At 39.5% G+C, this 13,744-nt stretch overlaps 1 protein-coding gene across 2 annotated transcripts; it reads right to left on the reverse strand.

Moving 5' to 3' along the window:
* Positions 1-2,065: 2,065 nt before the first annotated feature.
* Positions 2,066-13,429, reverse strand: pyroxd1 (pyridine nucleotide-disulphide oxidoreductase domain 1). Of its 2 annotated transcripts, none has more exons than XM_040036072.1 (13): positions 13,397-13,429; positions 12,598-12,678; positions 12,148-12,267; positions 11,053-11,181; positions 10,548-10,621; positions 10,268-10,464; positions 10,079-10,176; positions 8,226-8,328; positions 8,013-8,125; positions 7,284-7,406; positions 4,596-4,733; positions 4,318-4,407; positions 2,066-2,338 (listed from the first exon to the last, which is right to left on the reverse strand). In XM_040036072.1, the coding sequence occupies exons 1-13, from the start codon at positions 13,397-13,399 to the stop codon at positions 2,180-2,182; spliced, it is 1,428 nt and encodes a 475-aa protein (XP_039892006.1). In that variant the 5' UTR covers positions 13,400-13,429; the 3' UTR covers positions 2,066-2,179. The 2 variants fall into 2 exon arrangements, with proteins under 2 accessions (XP_039892006.1, XP_039892005.1); XM_040036071.1 differs by lacking the exon at positions 13,397-13,429 and adding an exon at positions 12,770-13,102.
* Between the last annotated feature and the right edge of the window lie 315 nt (positions 13,430-13,744).

Consider the following 13,744-nt stretch of genomic DNA (forward strand, 5'->3'; position numbering starts at 1 on the left):
GTTTGCATATAAACAAGGACTTGAATTTTATCTTGATTCATTTGGCCACCTAAGCAGTGTTGACTCACCCTGTAAACAATTCCCCGTTTTCCACCTGTGCAGGTACACCAGGGAAAACCACTCAGTGCAATCACAGTGTCAATTCCTGCTGATTGCTGGGCAACTCCAACTGACCAAAATGGGAAAATGTGGTCTAGCCCAGAGAAACTTTAACAGCAGCAGGAGTAGCAGCAGAGGAGTTTGTTGTTCATGTTTCTTTACTAAAAAGACAAGGATATCATTCTGTGTTGCACAATTGTTGTTGCTCATTTACATCGTTATTTTTTGTCACTTTTCAAGTCCAGTGAGTCAACTCAACCTTTGGTGCTCACTCAGCCAATCAGTCAATAGATGTGACTAAATAAAACCACTGACCTACAAACAGAAGCCTAAAGGTAAACTATACACGAGAATTGAGTGTGTGGGCGTTCTGGTCATGATTAAATCATTACACCTTTAATGTTTCTTGTCCTTTGTCATTTGGTGGGTTTTCAAGTAGTTATACCACAAAAGCAACGTCTCACAGTAACAATGGGCAGCACAATCTAGATTGTTGCTGAGGCCTGGGAGGAGCTCTAGTTACTGCTCAGGCTGAAATCTGATCACGAGTTACTAGGACAACATAGAAACAAAGAGATTTTCCTTTTCGCTCTCACGTAGAACACGTTTGCCTATTAAAATCAATGGGTCAAGTGAGTGTTAGTGCATGCCATTTTCATACTACCCTGTGTATCTTGTACCTCAGTATATATCTGATTTAAATCAACCATGATTAGTTTAAACCATGACAATAGAGTGATGGATTTACAGTGCTGTGGAAAATCTCCAGCCACACCCATTTCTATTTATTTACCTCCAAGCAGCTAGACCTTCTTGGAATTTTGAAAAGTGCTCTTGAGCAATAGTTTTCAATACTCTCTGAAGGTTTTTCAACATTTTCTTTTAGACACTGGCTACTTTCTCACTAATTTTTATTTCTTTAATGAAAGAAAGATAATGCAGTTTCATGGGTATAAAATTGTATTTTGGCATCAACAAGAATATTTCCAAAGAGCTATTGGTAATAATAATAATAAAAACAAAACTTGGTGTATGTCAACGTGGTGTGCAGGGTGTCCTTAAAAAATTGATAAAACTGTCAGGCCTAAAACCTATAGCAGATGAACAGTATTTGTCTTTAAGCAATATGAAAAAAATCCAGCAATAAGAGATGCCTCTCGCCCTCCAGTTGATCTACTGTTCACTGAAGCCTCATCAGAAATCTTCTCACTGGAAGCGTGGATGTCAGGAAGCCATTCTTAATGAAGGGAAACAAGGAGAAAAGGCTACACAATAACTGGGCTGAAAATCTGAAGCAGCTTATAGAGGGATGAATCACATTAAGTGTCTACAGCCATCTGTAAAGCCTGGTGGAGGCTCTGTCATGTTTGGGACTGCATTAGCCATTGGTGTCTAATGCGATTGGTCAAAAACCATGGAATTATGAACACAGAAAAGTACAATCAGATTTTGAATAACCATACATACCATCTGGAAATATTTGAAATGGAAATGGCTTCAATTTCAATGTGACAATGATCCCAAAAACAGATAACGCAGTAAAAGCATACCTAGATAGAAAATTGCACAATGGACCACTATCAGTCATGGACTGGCCTCCACAAAGCCTGGGCTTCAATATTACTGAGTGTGTGTTCATCTTAACAGAGAACAGAACAAGAGACAGCCAATATCCAAAGAAGAGCTTTGAATATCATTCAAGATGCCTAGAGAACTATTGCTGAAGACTGCTTGAAGAAATGACAAGAAATGTTGCCTAAGAGAGTTCAGGCTGTGTTGAAGAATAAAGGTGGTCATACCGAATATTGACTTTCAAGCTTGTGCAAATGTCCACATCTGTTTGCACTTTTCAATAAATTGTTGAACTCTGAAGAAATGGGGGATGGCTCAAGACTTGCACGGTATTGTATATACTGCTACAAAAATACTTTTACCTAATACATATTTCAACCAACAATTTAGTGCATGTGGTTTAGAATTTTTTTTATTTAAAGCAAAAATAAATAATTTCATTTACTATTGCAAACATAATCTTTCTTTCACACAGCAAATTGCCATTGTTCAAACTCTCCAGCAGAGCTCAGTCGAAGTAGTCTTCTATGTCAATGTCAGGGTTAAGCAATTCTTCTCCATATGGCGTCAGATCCATCTGGTTGAGTATCAGGTTTTCAAATGTTTCTTCCAGGTCTGTTTCTCCAATAAGCACGGCTCCCACCATCCTCCCTCCACTGAGAACAACCTGGAACAAACATTTAATTGCAATGAGATGGACAAAATATTGATATTAGCTAAAGACTGTATACAAAAGACAAAGACACCCTGGCAGCTCCCATTGATTTCTGGGTTCCAGATTAGCCTTTGGTGATTTTAATTTTGAAGACTGAAGAAGTTACAATGCTGTGAAAAAGTATTTCTGCATGTGCATGCACACTTCAGTACAGGCAACTTTAAAGCCCTCCCTTCAGCACTGTGCTAAGGTCGTCAGTCTGATACAAGCCTGGATTTTGACAAGGCCACTCCAAAACCTCTATTTTGTTTTTCTCTCTAAGCCCGGGGTGTCCAACTTCAGGCCTCAAGGGCTGGTGCCCTGCACGTTTTAGATATCACCCTGTGTCAACACACCTGAATCAAATGATTAGTTAGTTACCAGGCCTCTGGAGACCTTAATGTTAAGGAGGTAATTTAGCCATTTAAATCAGCGGTGTTGGATTAAGGACACATCTAAAACCTGCAGGACACCGGCCCTTGAGGCCTGGAGTTGGACACCCCTGCTCTAAGCTATTCAGAGGTGGACATGCTGGTGTTTTGGATAATTGACCTGCTGCATAACCAAAGTGTGCTTGAGCTTCAGGATTTTGTGAGAAGAAAAAAAATTCATGTTTCCATCAATTACAGCAAGTCGTCCTAAAGCAGCAAAGCAGTCCTCGACCATCACGAGGACTGCTTTGCTGCTTGTTTGACTGGTGGTATCATTGTCTCTTTATCAAATGCTGTATTAGCTGTACGCCAGATGGAACGGGACTCAAGCCTTCCAAAAAGTTAAACTTTTGTCTCTCCATTCCACAGAATATTTTCCCAAAAGTCTTGGGAATCATCAAGATGTTTTTTGGAAAATGTGAGATGAGCCTTTTTCGACAGCAGTTTTCGCCTTGGAACTCCATTTGTAGATAGTGTATACAAAATGCAGCTTTTAAATGATGACTATGAAGCTATCCAAAGCTACCTGGCCCTGTGTGAAAAATGCTTTTGTCCCACCCTTGTTGAGCCATGACATAGTTTTCAAAAGCTGAGTTAACTTTCACAAGCTACACCCAGGTTTGTTTACTGTCAGACCTGTTGTAACAAGATGTTGTTTGCCATGATGTAGGCTGAAGTTCTCAAAAACAACACATCATGTCACAATCTAAAACACTCAAAAACAGATGAGAGAAAGTCATTAACATCTGTCAGTTTGGGAAGGGTAATAATGCAAGGTTTTATTTTCTAAGGGTTTAGGACTCCACTCCAGTGAGATAATGGCAGGGATAGCCATTAATACATTCAATTCAATTCAATTCAAATTCTTTATTGTCCCAAAAGGGAAATTAGTTTAGCAGCAGGATAAAAGTAAACAAAACATAATATAAAATGACAATAATAGTAATAGAAAATCCCAGGACGGTTATATGCCATTTAGGAGACAGGATGCAGTAGGGACAAAAGAAGCCTTGAGTCTTTTGGTCTTCCTCAGAGGTACTCTAAAACGAGTGGCATCAGCATGAGATTCAAAACACAGTTTATGGTCAAGTACCACACCTAGATATTTATAACTCTCAACGATCCCAATATCAGCAGTTTTAATGATAGTAGGGGATGAGCTATAAGAGGACTTCCTAAAATCAATAATCATGTCTTTAGTTTTTGACACATTTAGTGAAAGGAAGGACTCATCACACCAATCCACAAAATCATCTACAACCTGCCCATGGCCTGACTCGTCCCCCACCAGAAGACTGACGATCACTGTGTCATCAGCAAACTTCAGGATGTGTCTGTTCGTGCTCGGGTTATATTTGTCTGATATAATTTGTGTGATGATCTGAAACATGTAAGTTTGATAAGTATGTCAAAATAAATAAGTAAAAATTCAGAAAGGGGGCAAATACATTTTCACAGCACTGTAAGTACCAGTCCTTTTACCATTTACTGTCATCACATTGTTTATCCCTGCAGTTTCACCTTGACATACTCCTGGCCTTTAGTGCAGCGTACCAGCAGCTCATGGTCTGGCCCAAGCCCTTGACCATTAAACTTTCCCAGTAGGACCACCTGTGGAATAATCAGAAGGAGACATGTTTTTTAAAAAAGCACTGTGAATCAACCTTGAGGCTAAAACCATGCGGCCCTGTGAAATCACCTTGAAAAGAATGAAAACTTTTCCACTTTGCATAGTTGATGTTTAACCTATTAGTTATCATTTAAATAACTTTGCTGCACTTTAGTAAAACATCTCTTACCTTGTAGTTGAAGAATTTAGTAATATGTGAGAAGAGTTCAAAGCAGAAGTCCAGCTCCACTGGTTCTGACAGGATGTGTGCTGCCATGCAACGGCCTGCATACCAACCCATCTGACGAGCTTGCGTCCATAAACGCATCTGTACACACAACACATACACAGTGTTACATTCAAATATGCATGACAGTGCAAATATGACAGCTGCTCTCCACACTTTTCTAACACTGCGCGAAGTGTCTTTATGTAACATTGTGTATGAAACGTTACAGCCTACTTTTCTTTTTAGCAAAAAATCTTTATGTGTATGTATGCGATCATGTTTTACAGGATGACTACAGCCATAAAAAAGCAGAATTAAACATTTTCTAAGATTAAACTAACAAAATAAAATACACCGTGACGGGGAAAAAAGGAGAAATTAATTTCCAAAGTAAAGTAATGAGTTTAAAAATACTGACAAATGCTTCTTAATTTAAAAAATAAAATCCAGATATAATTATTTTCTTAAATAATCTCATTTGTTTAAAGTTTGAAACACCTTCACCATGCAGTGCAGTTAGCTTTGTAAGCCTGTTCAAGCGTGCGCTTTCTCAAACCATTTTTCATTAAACTTGTCGTTAAGTCAGCGAACTGAATTACTGCTGGCACGCTGGGTCTAAACTGACACCTTTCAGTGTCGATTAAAACCCACATCTATCGCAGTTTCACAGCTTGTTTCACAGAAAGAAATGGAAAAGTTTTGTTGTATTGTACAAACTACTGAGAATTCAAAAGCACGGGGATATTGTATCATATCTATCTAATAGACTCCAATTTGTACATGTAAATGGAGAGTCCTCTTCACACACTGAGGTTAATTATGGAGTTCCACAGGGTTCAGTGCTGGGACGAATTCTGTTTACATTATACGTGCTCCCCCTAGGCAGCTTCATTAGAAGACATAGCATAAATTTTCACTGCTATGCAGATGACAGAGCATCTTTCTATCTATGAAGCCAGATAACACACACCAATGAGTTAAACTGCAGGAATGTCTTAAAGACATAAAGACCTGGATGGCCGCTAACTTTCTGCTTCTTAATTCAGATAAAACTGAGGTTATTGTACTCGGCCCTGAAAATCTTAGAAATATGGTATCTAACCAGATTCTTACTCTGGATGGCATTACCTTGGCCTCCAGTAACACTGTGAGGAACCTTGGAGTCATTTTTCACCAACACATGTCCTTCAACGCACATATTAAACAAATATGTAAGACTGCGTTCTTCCATTTGCGCAACATCTCTAAAATTAGAAATATCCTGTCTCAGAGTGACGCTGAAAAACTAGTTCATGCTTTTAGTAATTCTAGACTGGACTACTGTAATTCATTATTAACAGGATGTCCTAAAAACTTGCTGAAAAGCCTTCAGCTAATCCAAAATGCTGCAGCAAGAGTCCTGACAGGGACTAGAAAGAGAGAGCATATTTCTCCTGTTTTGGCTTCCCTTCATTGGCTTCCTGTTAAATCCAGAATTGAATTCAAAATCCTGCTCCTCACATACAAGGTCTTAAATAATCAGGCCCCATCTTATCTTAATGACCTTGTAGTACCATATCACCCTATTAGAGCACTTCGCTCTCGCTCTGCAGGCCTACTTGTTGTTCGTAGAGTATTTAAAAGTAGAATGGGAGGCAGAGCCTTCAGTTTTCAGGCCCCTCTTCTGTGGAACCAGCTTCCAGTTTGGATTCGGGAGACAGAGACTATCTCTACTTTCAAGATTAGGCTTAAAACTTTCCTTTTTGCTAAAGCATATAGTTAGGGCTGGACCAGGTGACCCTGAATCCTCCCTTAGTTATGCTGCAATAGACGTAGGCTGCCGGGGATTCCCATGATGCATTGAGTTTTTCCTTTCCAGTCACCTTTCTCACTCACTATGTATTAACAGACCTCTCTGCATTGAATCATATCTGTTATTAACCTCTGTCTCTCTTCCACAGCATGTCTTTATCCTGTCTTCCTTCTCTCTCCCCAACCGGTCGCAGCAGATGGCCCCGCCCCTCCCTGAGCCTGGTTCTGCTGGAGGTTTCTTCCTGTTAAAAGGGAGTTTTTCCTTCCCACTGTCGCCAAAGTGCTTGCTCATAGGGGGTCATATGATTGTTGGGTTTTTCTCTGTATCTATGAAGCGCCTTGAGGTGACTTTTGTTGTGATTTGGTGCTATATAAATAAAATTGAATTGAATTGAATATAAAGAAGCCTTGCAAGCAGTCATATCTGGGACAAACTAATCTTGTTTCACTAAAATCTGTCCAATTGTCTAGAAGGAGTAGTGAGTGTTGTGAAAACTGTGCCTGTAAAATGACCCATAAGATCTCAATCTTGACCTTGAGCACAATTAAGATGATTAGCTGCTCATTGTGTCCAGAAGTAGCAATTCCTATGACTTGCGGATGGACAGATGGATGCTTTGCCATGGCATAAGCTAATACATCTAATTATCTAACTTTTAATTGTTTTCCACATATAGAAGCTGCTTAAAACAGAAACAATTGCTTGGCATTATAATTTTGTTTTAAGTCAAAAATCAGGAAACACATGGTACGCTACTTTTTCTAATTTTTACACTGGATTACTTAAACGACATGAGCAGTACGTAATGTTTAAAGGAGAAAAATGCTGCACTGTAGATTAACTGACTGTTTTTTTACCTGCTGCCACAGAGGGCTCTGCTCCCAGCACGCAGTGCACACGTCACCTGCAGCGTACACATCTGCCTCGGATGTCATCATGTGATCATCTACTTGTAGGCCGCCATCGTCTGCAACCACAAACTTTCACACAGAGAAATGATCAGCACCAGTAATAAAAAAACAAAACAAAGGAAGATGTAGTACATATAAGTAAATCAGAGTGGTTGCTGTAGACTTTACACTAACTTTGATGCAGTGGCACTTTGCTGGAAATCCAAACAGGCTGAAAAACCAGAGTAATGAAAAAGCTCACCTATGCTTTACTGACATCTAGAGGCATTAAAACCACATTTCCACTTACAAAAATAGATAAGCCGTACAAGTAGGTCTCATGCAATTTGCCTTGCAAAACACTGAACATTACATCGAAGTGAGCAGACACGAGAAGAGGTAGAGTGTGTACTATTAGTGAGGCTGAAAACACTTGGGAATCAAGAGGGAAAAGGCACTTTATGTGGGAACATGAGTATTTAATGTAGCATAGCAGATACAGTCATGAAACTGTGTGCAGCTCAACAACTTTTGGTAAAATCTAACACGGTACTGGCCAGACGCATGACCGTACGATGAATGACAAATGGCACGAACGCATTTAATAATAATGCAAAACAACAACGTTCCCAAAGCCTGAAAGCTCTGGCAGAGTCACTAGGAATTTCCACTTTGCATATGGATGAGTTTTCTTACCGTGTTGCCTTGGAGAAAGGGCTCAGTGTTTGGAACGACACCTGTGGCGCTGACAACAAAATCGCAGCCAAATGTCTGGGCATTAGTCAGCCGGACGTAAACTGGCCAGTCTCCTACTCAGACAAAGGGCAGAGTGTAAAAAAACAAACAAAAAAGTGAGCAAGAAAGGAGCAGGGTCAGAGAAAAACACAGAGCAGTAAATTTAATCCTCACCACACTCAGTTCTTAGTGTTTGCTCTGGGGATTTATGAAGCTCCTCACAGGTGAAGATCTTTTCCACCTCACACTGGTACTCCACTGAAACTCTGTGGGACACCTGAGCAAATGCCAGCAGTGTGAGGGGATTCGTCAGAACAGGAGGACAGTATGACAGGATAAACTGTGTGCTACACTCAGGCTTTTATAAACTACTAAATGTGTCTATGTGCAGTGAGCCATACAACACATCATTTGATATTTAATCCCTGCCAGTAAAGTAAGTGTGGATTTGTGACTGATGGTCAGACAAATTATTGTTGTGTTGCTAACCCAGGGACTCACTGAGTCTAGTAATCCAAAAAGTCTGTATTTCGAAGATTTTTTTTTAGTTTTTACATAAGCTACAACCATTAATTTCGGCCTTATGAGGCTAGTGTTATTGCAACCAGGCTGAAATGGTTAGTAAAACAATGTTAAAAAGAAGCAAAAAGCAACTTTAGAACCTAATACTGTTAAACTTTTAGATTGTCCACTTGTTTAGCATTTCGTGTAGTTGTGAACGAGGTTAGCAGTAATTCTGTGCTGCCTCACCACCACAGCCTACGTTATTTTTGTGTGCCGAAGTGGAAATAACCACTTCCCCATTTCTCTCACTGCATTTTTGCCATGTCTGAAACAAACAACTTTACATCATCTGTTAGAGATTTTACTGTACAGTCACAGTAAAAAGAAACCCTCTTTTAGGTTTAAGGTTCGACATATCAAGACAGATTAAAAATCATCTGAGCAGATCTTAGAATTAGTTAAATACGCGATCACATGAAACACAAAACTAGCGTGTGGAACACCACTGCTTACTGCTTACTGCTTCCGTATGACTTAAGAGGGTAAGCAGCAGTCAGGTGCTGCTGATCAAATGCAGATGATTAACTCATCATCAGCAAGTGTGAGCACCTTTCTACAAGCAGGGGTTTTGGCAGTTTGTAGGTCTGGGCTTTTAGGTCTGTATTTACGCAATTTTGTGACCTGATATGTAAAATCTTAGATCTGACAGACGGTGTACTTTCTTTTGACTGTGACTGTATAATGAGGAGACATGGCACTGAAACAAACCTGAATAGAAATTTATGGGAAGAGTTCTGTAACATCTCATAGTGGATAGCACTGGGCCTGTGTGTGTAGAATTTGCATGTTGTTTATGTGCCTTTTGACTGTTGGAGGAGTCAAAAGATTTACATGATTGGTTAACTGATGATTTTAAACAGGCCACGACAGTCAGATAAAGCTTTTAGAATAAAGCACATTATGAATGCACAGTTAAAACTGAGTGGTCAGCATGACTGGAAAAGAAGTATAACCTGGGTGAAAAAGCTTTTTAAACCTTATTTGCAATGTTAGCAAAATGTTTTAATCCTTGTTTAATCCCATTTGACTTTCTACAGTTCAATGACATTAACTTAACTACTAAAATAAAAAATGTTTTTCCATTATAGCTGTTGAGTAGCAAGATAAGGTTCAAGAGGGATTTTGAGACTATGAATCTGATAATGAACCAACAGAAGGTACCCGCAGCTATGCTATTAAGTTAATGGGCGTTAGGGTGTGAACCCATTTAACTGCACTGTAAAATATAACAATAGGTATCTTAGAAAGGCGGAACAACACAGAGGAAGTGACATGCATTTAGATAAAGATCACAAAACTAATTTCCCAAATTAACTGTACTGTTTTTAAGTTAAAAACACATTCTGAAAATTCAACTCCCACAGAAACAGAACATGTAAGACATTTTAGGACCTTGTTCAAACAGAACATTAGCCTTTTTTTTTTACTCCCCACAGACTTCAACCACGCATACAGGATCTCACCTGCTCTGCTCCTCGAAGAGCTATTCCTTCATGCCAGTCAGGACCCAGGGCACTTCCAGAATCCGTAGGACCGTGACCGTACGCTTGCGAGCTTCTATCTGAGAGAAGACAAACATTTGCTTTATATACTTTTTTCTGTACTAAAGGAGAGAAGAGCAGAAGTGTAGAACAGGAAGGAAAAGAAAGAACCTGCTGTGAAGATGTGTGAGCCTCCGGGAGCTGCTTCCTCTGTAGTGAAGCGAGGCCTCTTACAGGGGGCAGCTGTTTGGGGTTTGTCGGCCTCAAGCGATGGGATGAGGAATTGTGCTGCTCCTGCGTCAAAGAATGTGTTTCCTATGGCCTTGTCCTTTACCGCCCAGATCACCTCACAGCCTTCCACCTCATACCTAAAGATCACAAAGTTCACAAGTACTCAGTAAAGCATGAATAACTGTGGGCTCAAATGGCATTCTGGCTGCAGCAGACTTACACTAATTCCAAGGCAATTCCTCCATTCCCAACAATAACAATCCTCTTAGCTTTGGATAACCTCTTCTGAAACTCCTTTAAAAGAACAAAGAAAACTAGTGACTCATCTATGTTTAAAGGTTATTAATAAAACACAATCATTTACAGACAGACTATGTGTAACTAATGCAGATGTAGAAAATACACAAACACCCTTTTTTTGTTCAGTGAAACCAATAAGATCTTACAGAAGCTGTAATAGCTGAAATTCAAACACTGTTTAGTTGTACAGAAGCTCAAAGGGTTAGTAGACTGGTAATTAGTCGCTAATGTCACATCCAGTTAAGTAATATCACCTTAATGAAGACCAGAGAAGAGGGACTAAAATACAAGGACAAGCAGTCAAGCTGTTTTCTTTGGACAAACTGTTTGGTGTTACTATGAAAGTCTTATGAGGTTAGTTTCCTCAGGAATTTCAGACCCACATGCTACTAGCTACACAAACATCCAGAAGATTTGGCTTGTACCTGAGCACTATCTGTGTCCCGTATCCCCAGCACATAAGGGTTGTCCTGGGTTAGCAGCTTGGGTCTGGCACCGCTGCAGATACACAGCTTCTTGTAACCAAAAACCCGGCCATCTGCAGTTTCCACACACTGACGAAGAGAGGAGCATTACAAGGGAAATGGCAATCAATTGTGAGCTTTAACTGTTGTCTCTGACAACCTGTTTCTTGAAAAAAGGTGTGATTTAAACATAAAGGTCGTCTTTTAATCCTCCTAACCTTGTAAGCATTTAACACATTTGCCTAACACACAAAAGATCTTAATTTACGATCCAGGAGGAGACGCAAATCCCTGAGAAGGGGTTGCAATGTAAAAAAAAACAACTCATCAAACCAAATCTCATCCTTAATCCTTCACCCATGTTCTTTTTGTGTTGTGTTATGCAGGCCATAACACAGTTTTCTTTTCCAGCTGAAGATCTGCTACACTCACCTTTATTAAAGCTCTCAGCACCTCTCAAGTCAAATTAATTATTGATAATCCTAAAAGCTGACGTCTAAAATGAAGGCACAACCAGTACAGACTGACCTGCACGACAACCTTCACTTCACGACAACCTTCACTTCACTTTGAACTTTGATTTGGCTCATTATCTTTGATTACGAGACATGTCACTAAACTCGTAACAAAGTGCTTCAAGGAAAGCAGCAAACTTTCATATCAGGCAAACTATAACAACATTGCGTAACATTTATATTTCAATTACCACATTTAAAAAATTGCTTGCATATTTGCAAGTTATGATATAAAACGCAGTCTCTTGACTGTTATGTTGATCATTTATTTTCATGAGACAGAGGACGCACCATCTCCTCTGTTTTCCTAAACGGAGGCACCGTTCATTATAGTGAAATTCACTATTGTACTGCAACAATAATCTCATTCTTGTTCCATGGAACCTGCCCACCATATGTCCACAAGGTGGCAATAGTACACAGTTAATAGTAAAGTGCTTGTTGCATGAAATCAGTTTGCACTCTGCAATAATTACAGTAAGTAAACAACATGTGTGGCCTTTGCTGTCACATATGCATCCTACATGCGGCCAAACCTTACATGTGACTTTGTGTGGAGTGATTTAACAGCAGAATGGATGATAGTAAGGTTGGGGAATTTTTCTTCCAGAACACTAGATGGTTGCTCCTCCACGTCAAACTCTTCCAGTGTCCTGGACACCTTTGAAAGGAGGACAGTGGAAAATTACAGCATTAAAAGCCATTCAGAGAAGTGATAAGATAGCCTGTTGATAGTCAAACCCGAACAGTAAAATACAGTGTGTCCATGATGATCATATTATGTTTTTAAAGGCAGCTTGTATGTGAATCATAATGAATCATCATAATGAAATACTGATTATTTCTTTTTTTTAGTACAGTTGATGACTTTAAATACATGAGCGCATGCATTTGTAACGTGGGAGTTTGTGAGAACAAATCCATAACTCTGTCAGAGATGAAGCTCCCACTGAGCTACCGCCACCATCATCGTCATCAATGTCCCTCTGACCTGCTTGTAGTTGGTCACTGCCTTGATGTGGGGACCTGCAGTTATCAGAGCCACGTCAGCGGACGGAATCTGGGACGACAGCTGTCAATGTAGATTAACATGTACGTTAAGTAGCTACATGGCACACGCATTGTACTAGCAAAGCTTTTACATGCCATTCATCTCATTTCACCTGCTCCACACATGTCACGCCAGCGATGCCACCCCCCACGACCACAAACTGAAACGTTTTCTCTTTTTTATTTTCCATTCTTCTGAAATGATCAGCTAACAGAACCTAGCTAAAACCAGACCCTTAGTATTCTGAAGACGCCTAAATTTGTTTTAACAGTCAAAAGATTTCTCGGACACTTTCCGCCATAACGAGGAGACGTCTGCACACATTAGAAACGTGGAAGCCCAACTGGCTGTCGGGCTGAAATATCAAAAATACTTTAAAGTTATTCTCGAGGAAGCGAGGTTGATTTAGCGCACATGAGACTGATGCTGCATTTAAAAAGCCTCGGAAATTAGAAATTTTAAAATTAAAAAGACATCATTTACGACCTCCGCACGCTTAACATTTTACAAATATGAAACTGAATCCACTTGGAGTTAAGTGAGCAACTGTCTTAAAAGCCATTAGTGAAAAAGTTCAGTGAAATATTATGAAATGAATGAACTTTGATTCTAATTTAACAGATTTAAAGGACTGTTAGACAGCTAAAATCGATATAGATAGAGAAAGTATGGTTAACTTTTAAGGTGCTATTTTGTTTGGATTTTACGTAAGGTGGAAGTCACAGTTAAGTAATCTTACCATATTTTGACATTTCTCTGGGTTGGAGTAGAGGAATTCCGATTTTACGGGTGTTTACGAATGCAACACGGCCACAGTATTGTAACTTCCGTGTTTATGCGTAGCGACGGCAAGCGACAGGAAAACCTATGAAACGCGTACATCTAGAATTTAGATATTTTTTTTCTTTGCTTTATTTCATCGACGTGTGCTTGTGACATCTAATTCCTAAAGAGCCATGAATATTTTCCAGGAACGAAAATATATGTTTGTGCCTAAACAAAGGTATGGTTGACTAAGAAGCAGGAAAGATTAAACATTTAATCATTTAAATTTTAGTCTTCTAATAACAGTGGGTTAGATTTAGAA

Source organism: Simochromis diagramma, unplaced genomic scaffold (assembly GCF_900408965.1).
Source record: "Simochromis diagramma unplaced genomic scaffold, fSimDia1.1 OVJJ01000816.1, whole genome shotgun sequence".
Taxonomy (NCBI): Eukaryota; Metazoa; Chordata; class Actinopteri; order Cichliformes; family Cichlidae; genus Simochromis; species Simochromis diagramma.

Bases quoted from the DNA above. Each gene is read 5' to 3' on its own strand.
- pyroxd1 (XM_040036071.1), bottom strand. From the start codon at position 12,847: ATGGAAAATAAAAAAGAGAAAACGTTTCAGTTTGTGGTCGTGGGGGGT. The intron at 7,407-8,012 runs GTAAGAAAACTC...TCTGTGTGAAAG, and splicing joins CCTTTCTCCAAGGCAACACG to TTTGTGGTTGCAGACGATGG. The intron at 4,734-7,283 runs GTAAAAAAACAG...TTGTGTGTACAG, and splicing joins AGAGCCCTCTGTGGCAGCAG to ATGCGTTTATGGACGCAAGC.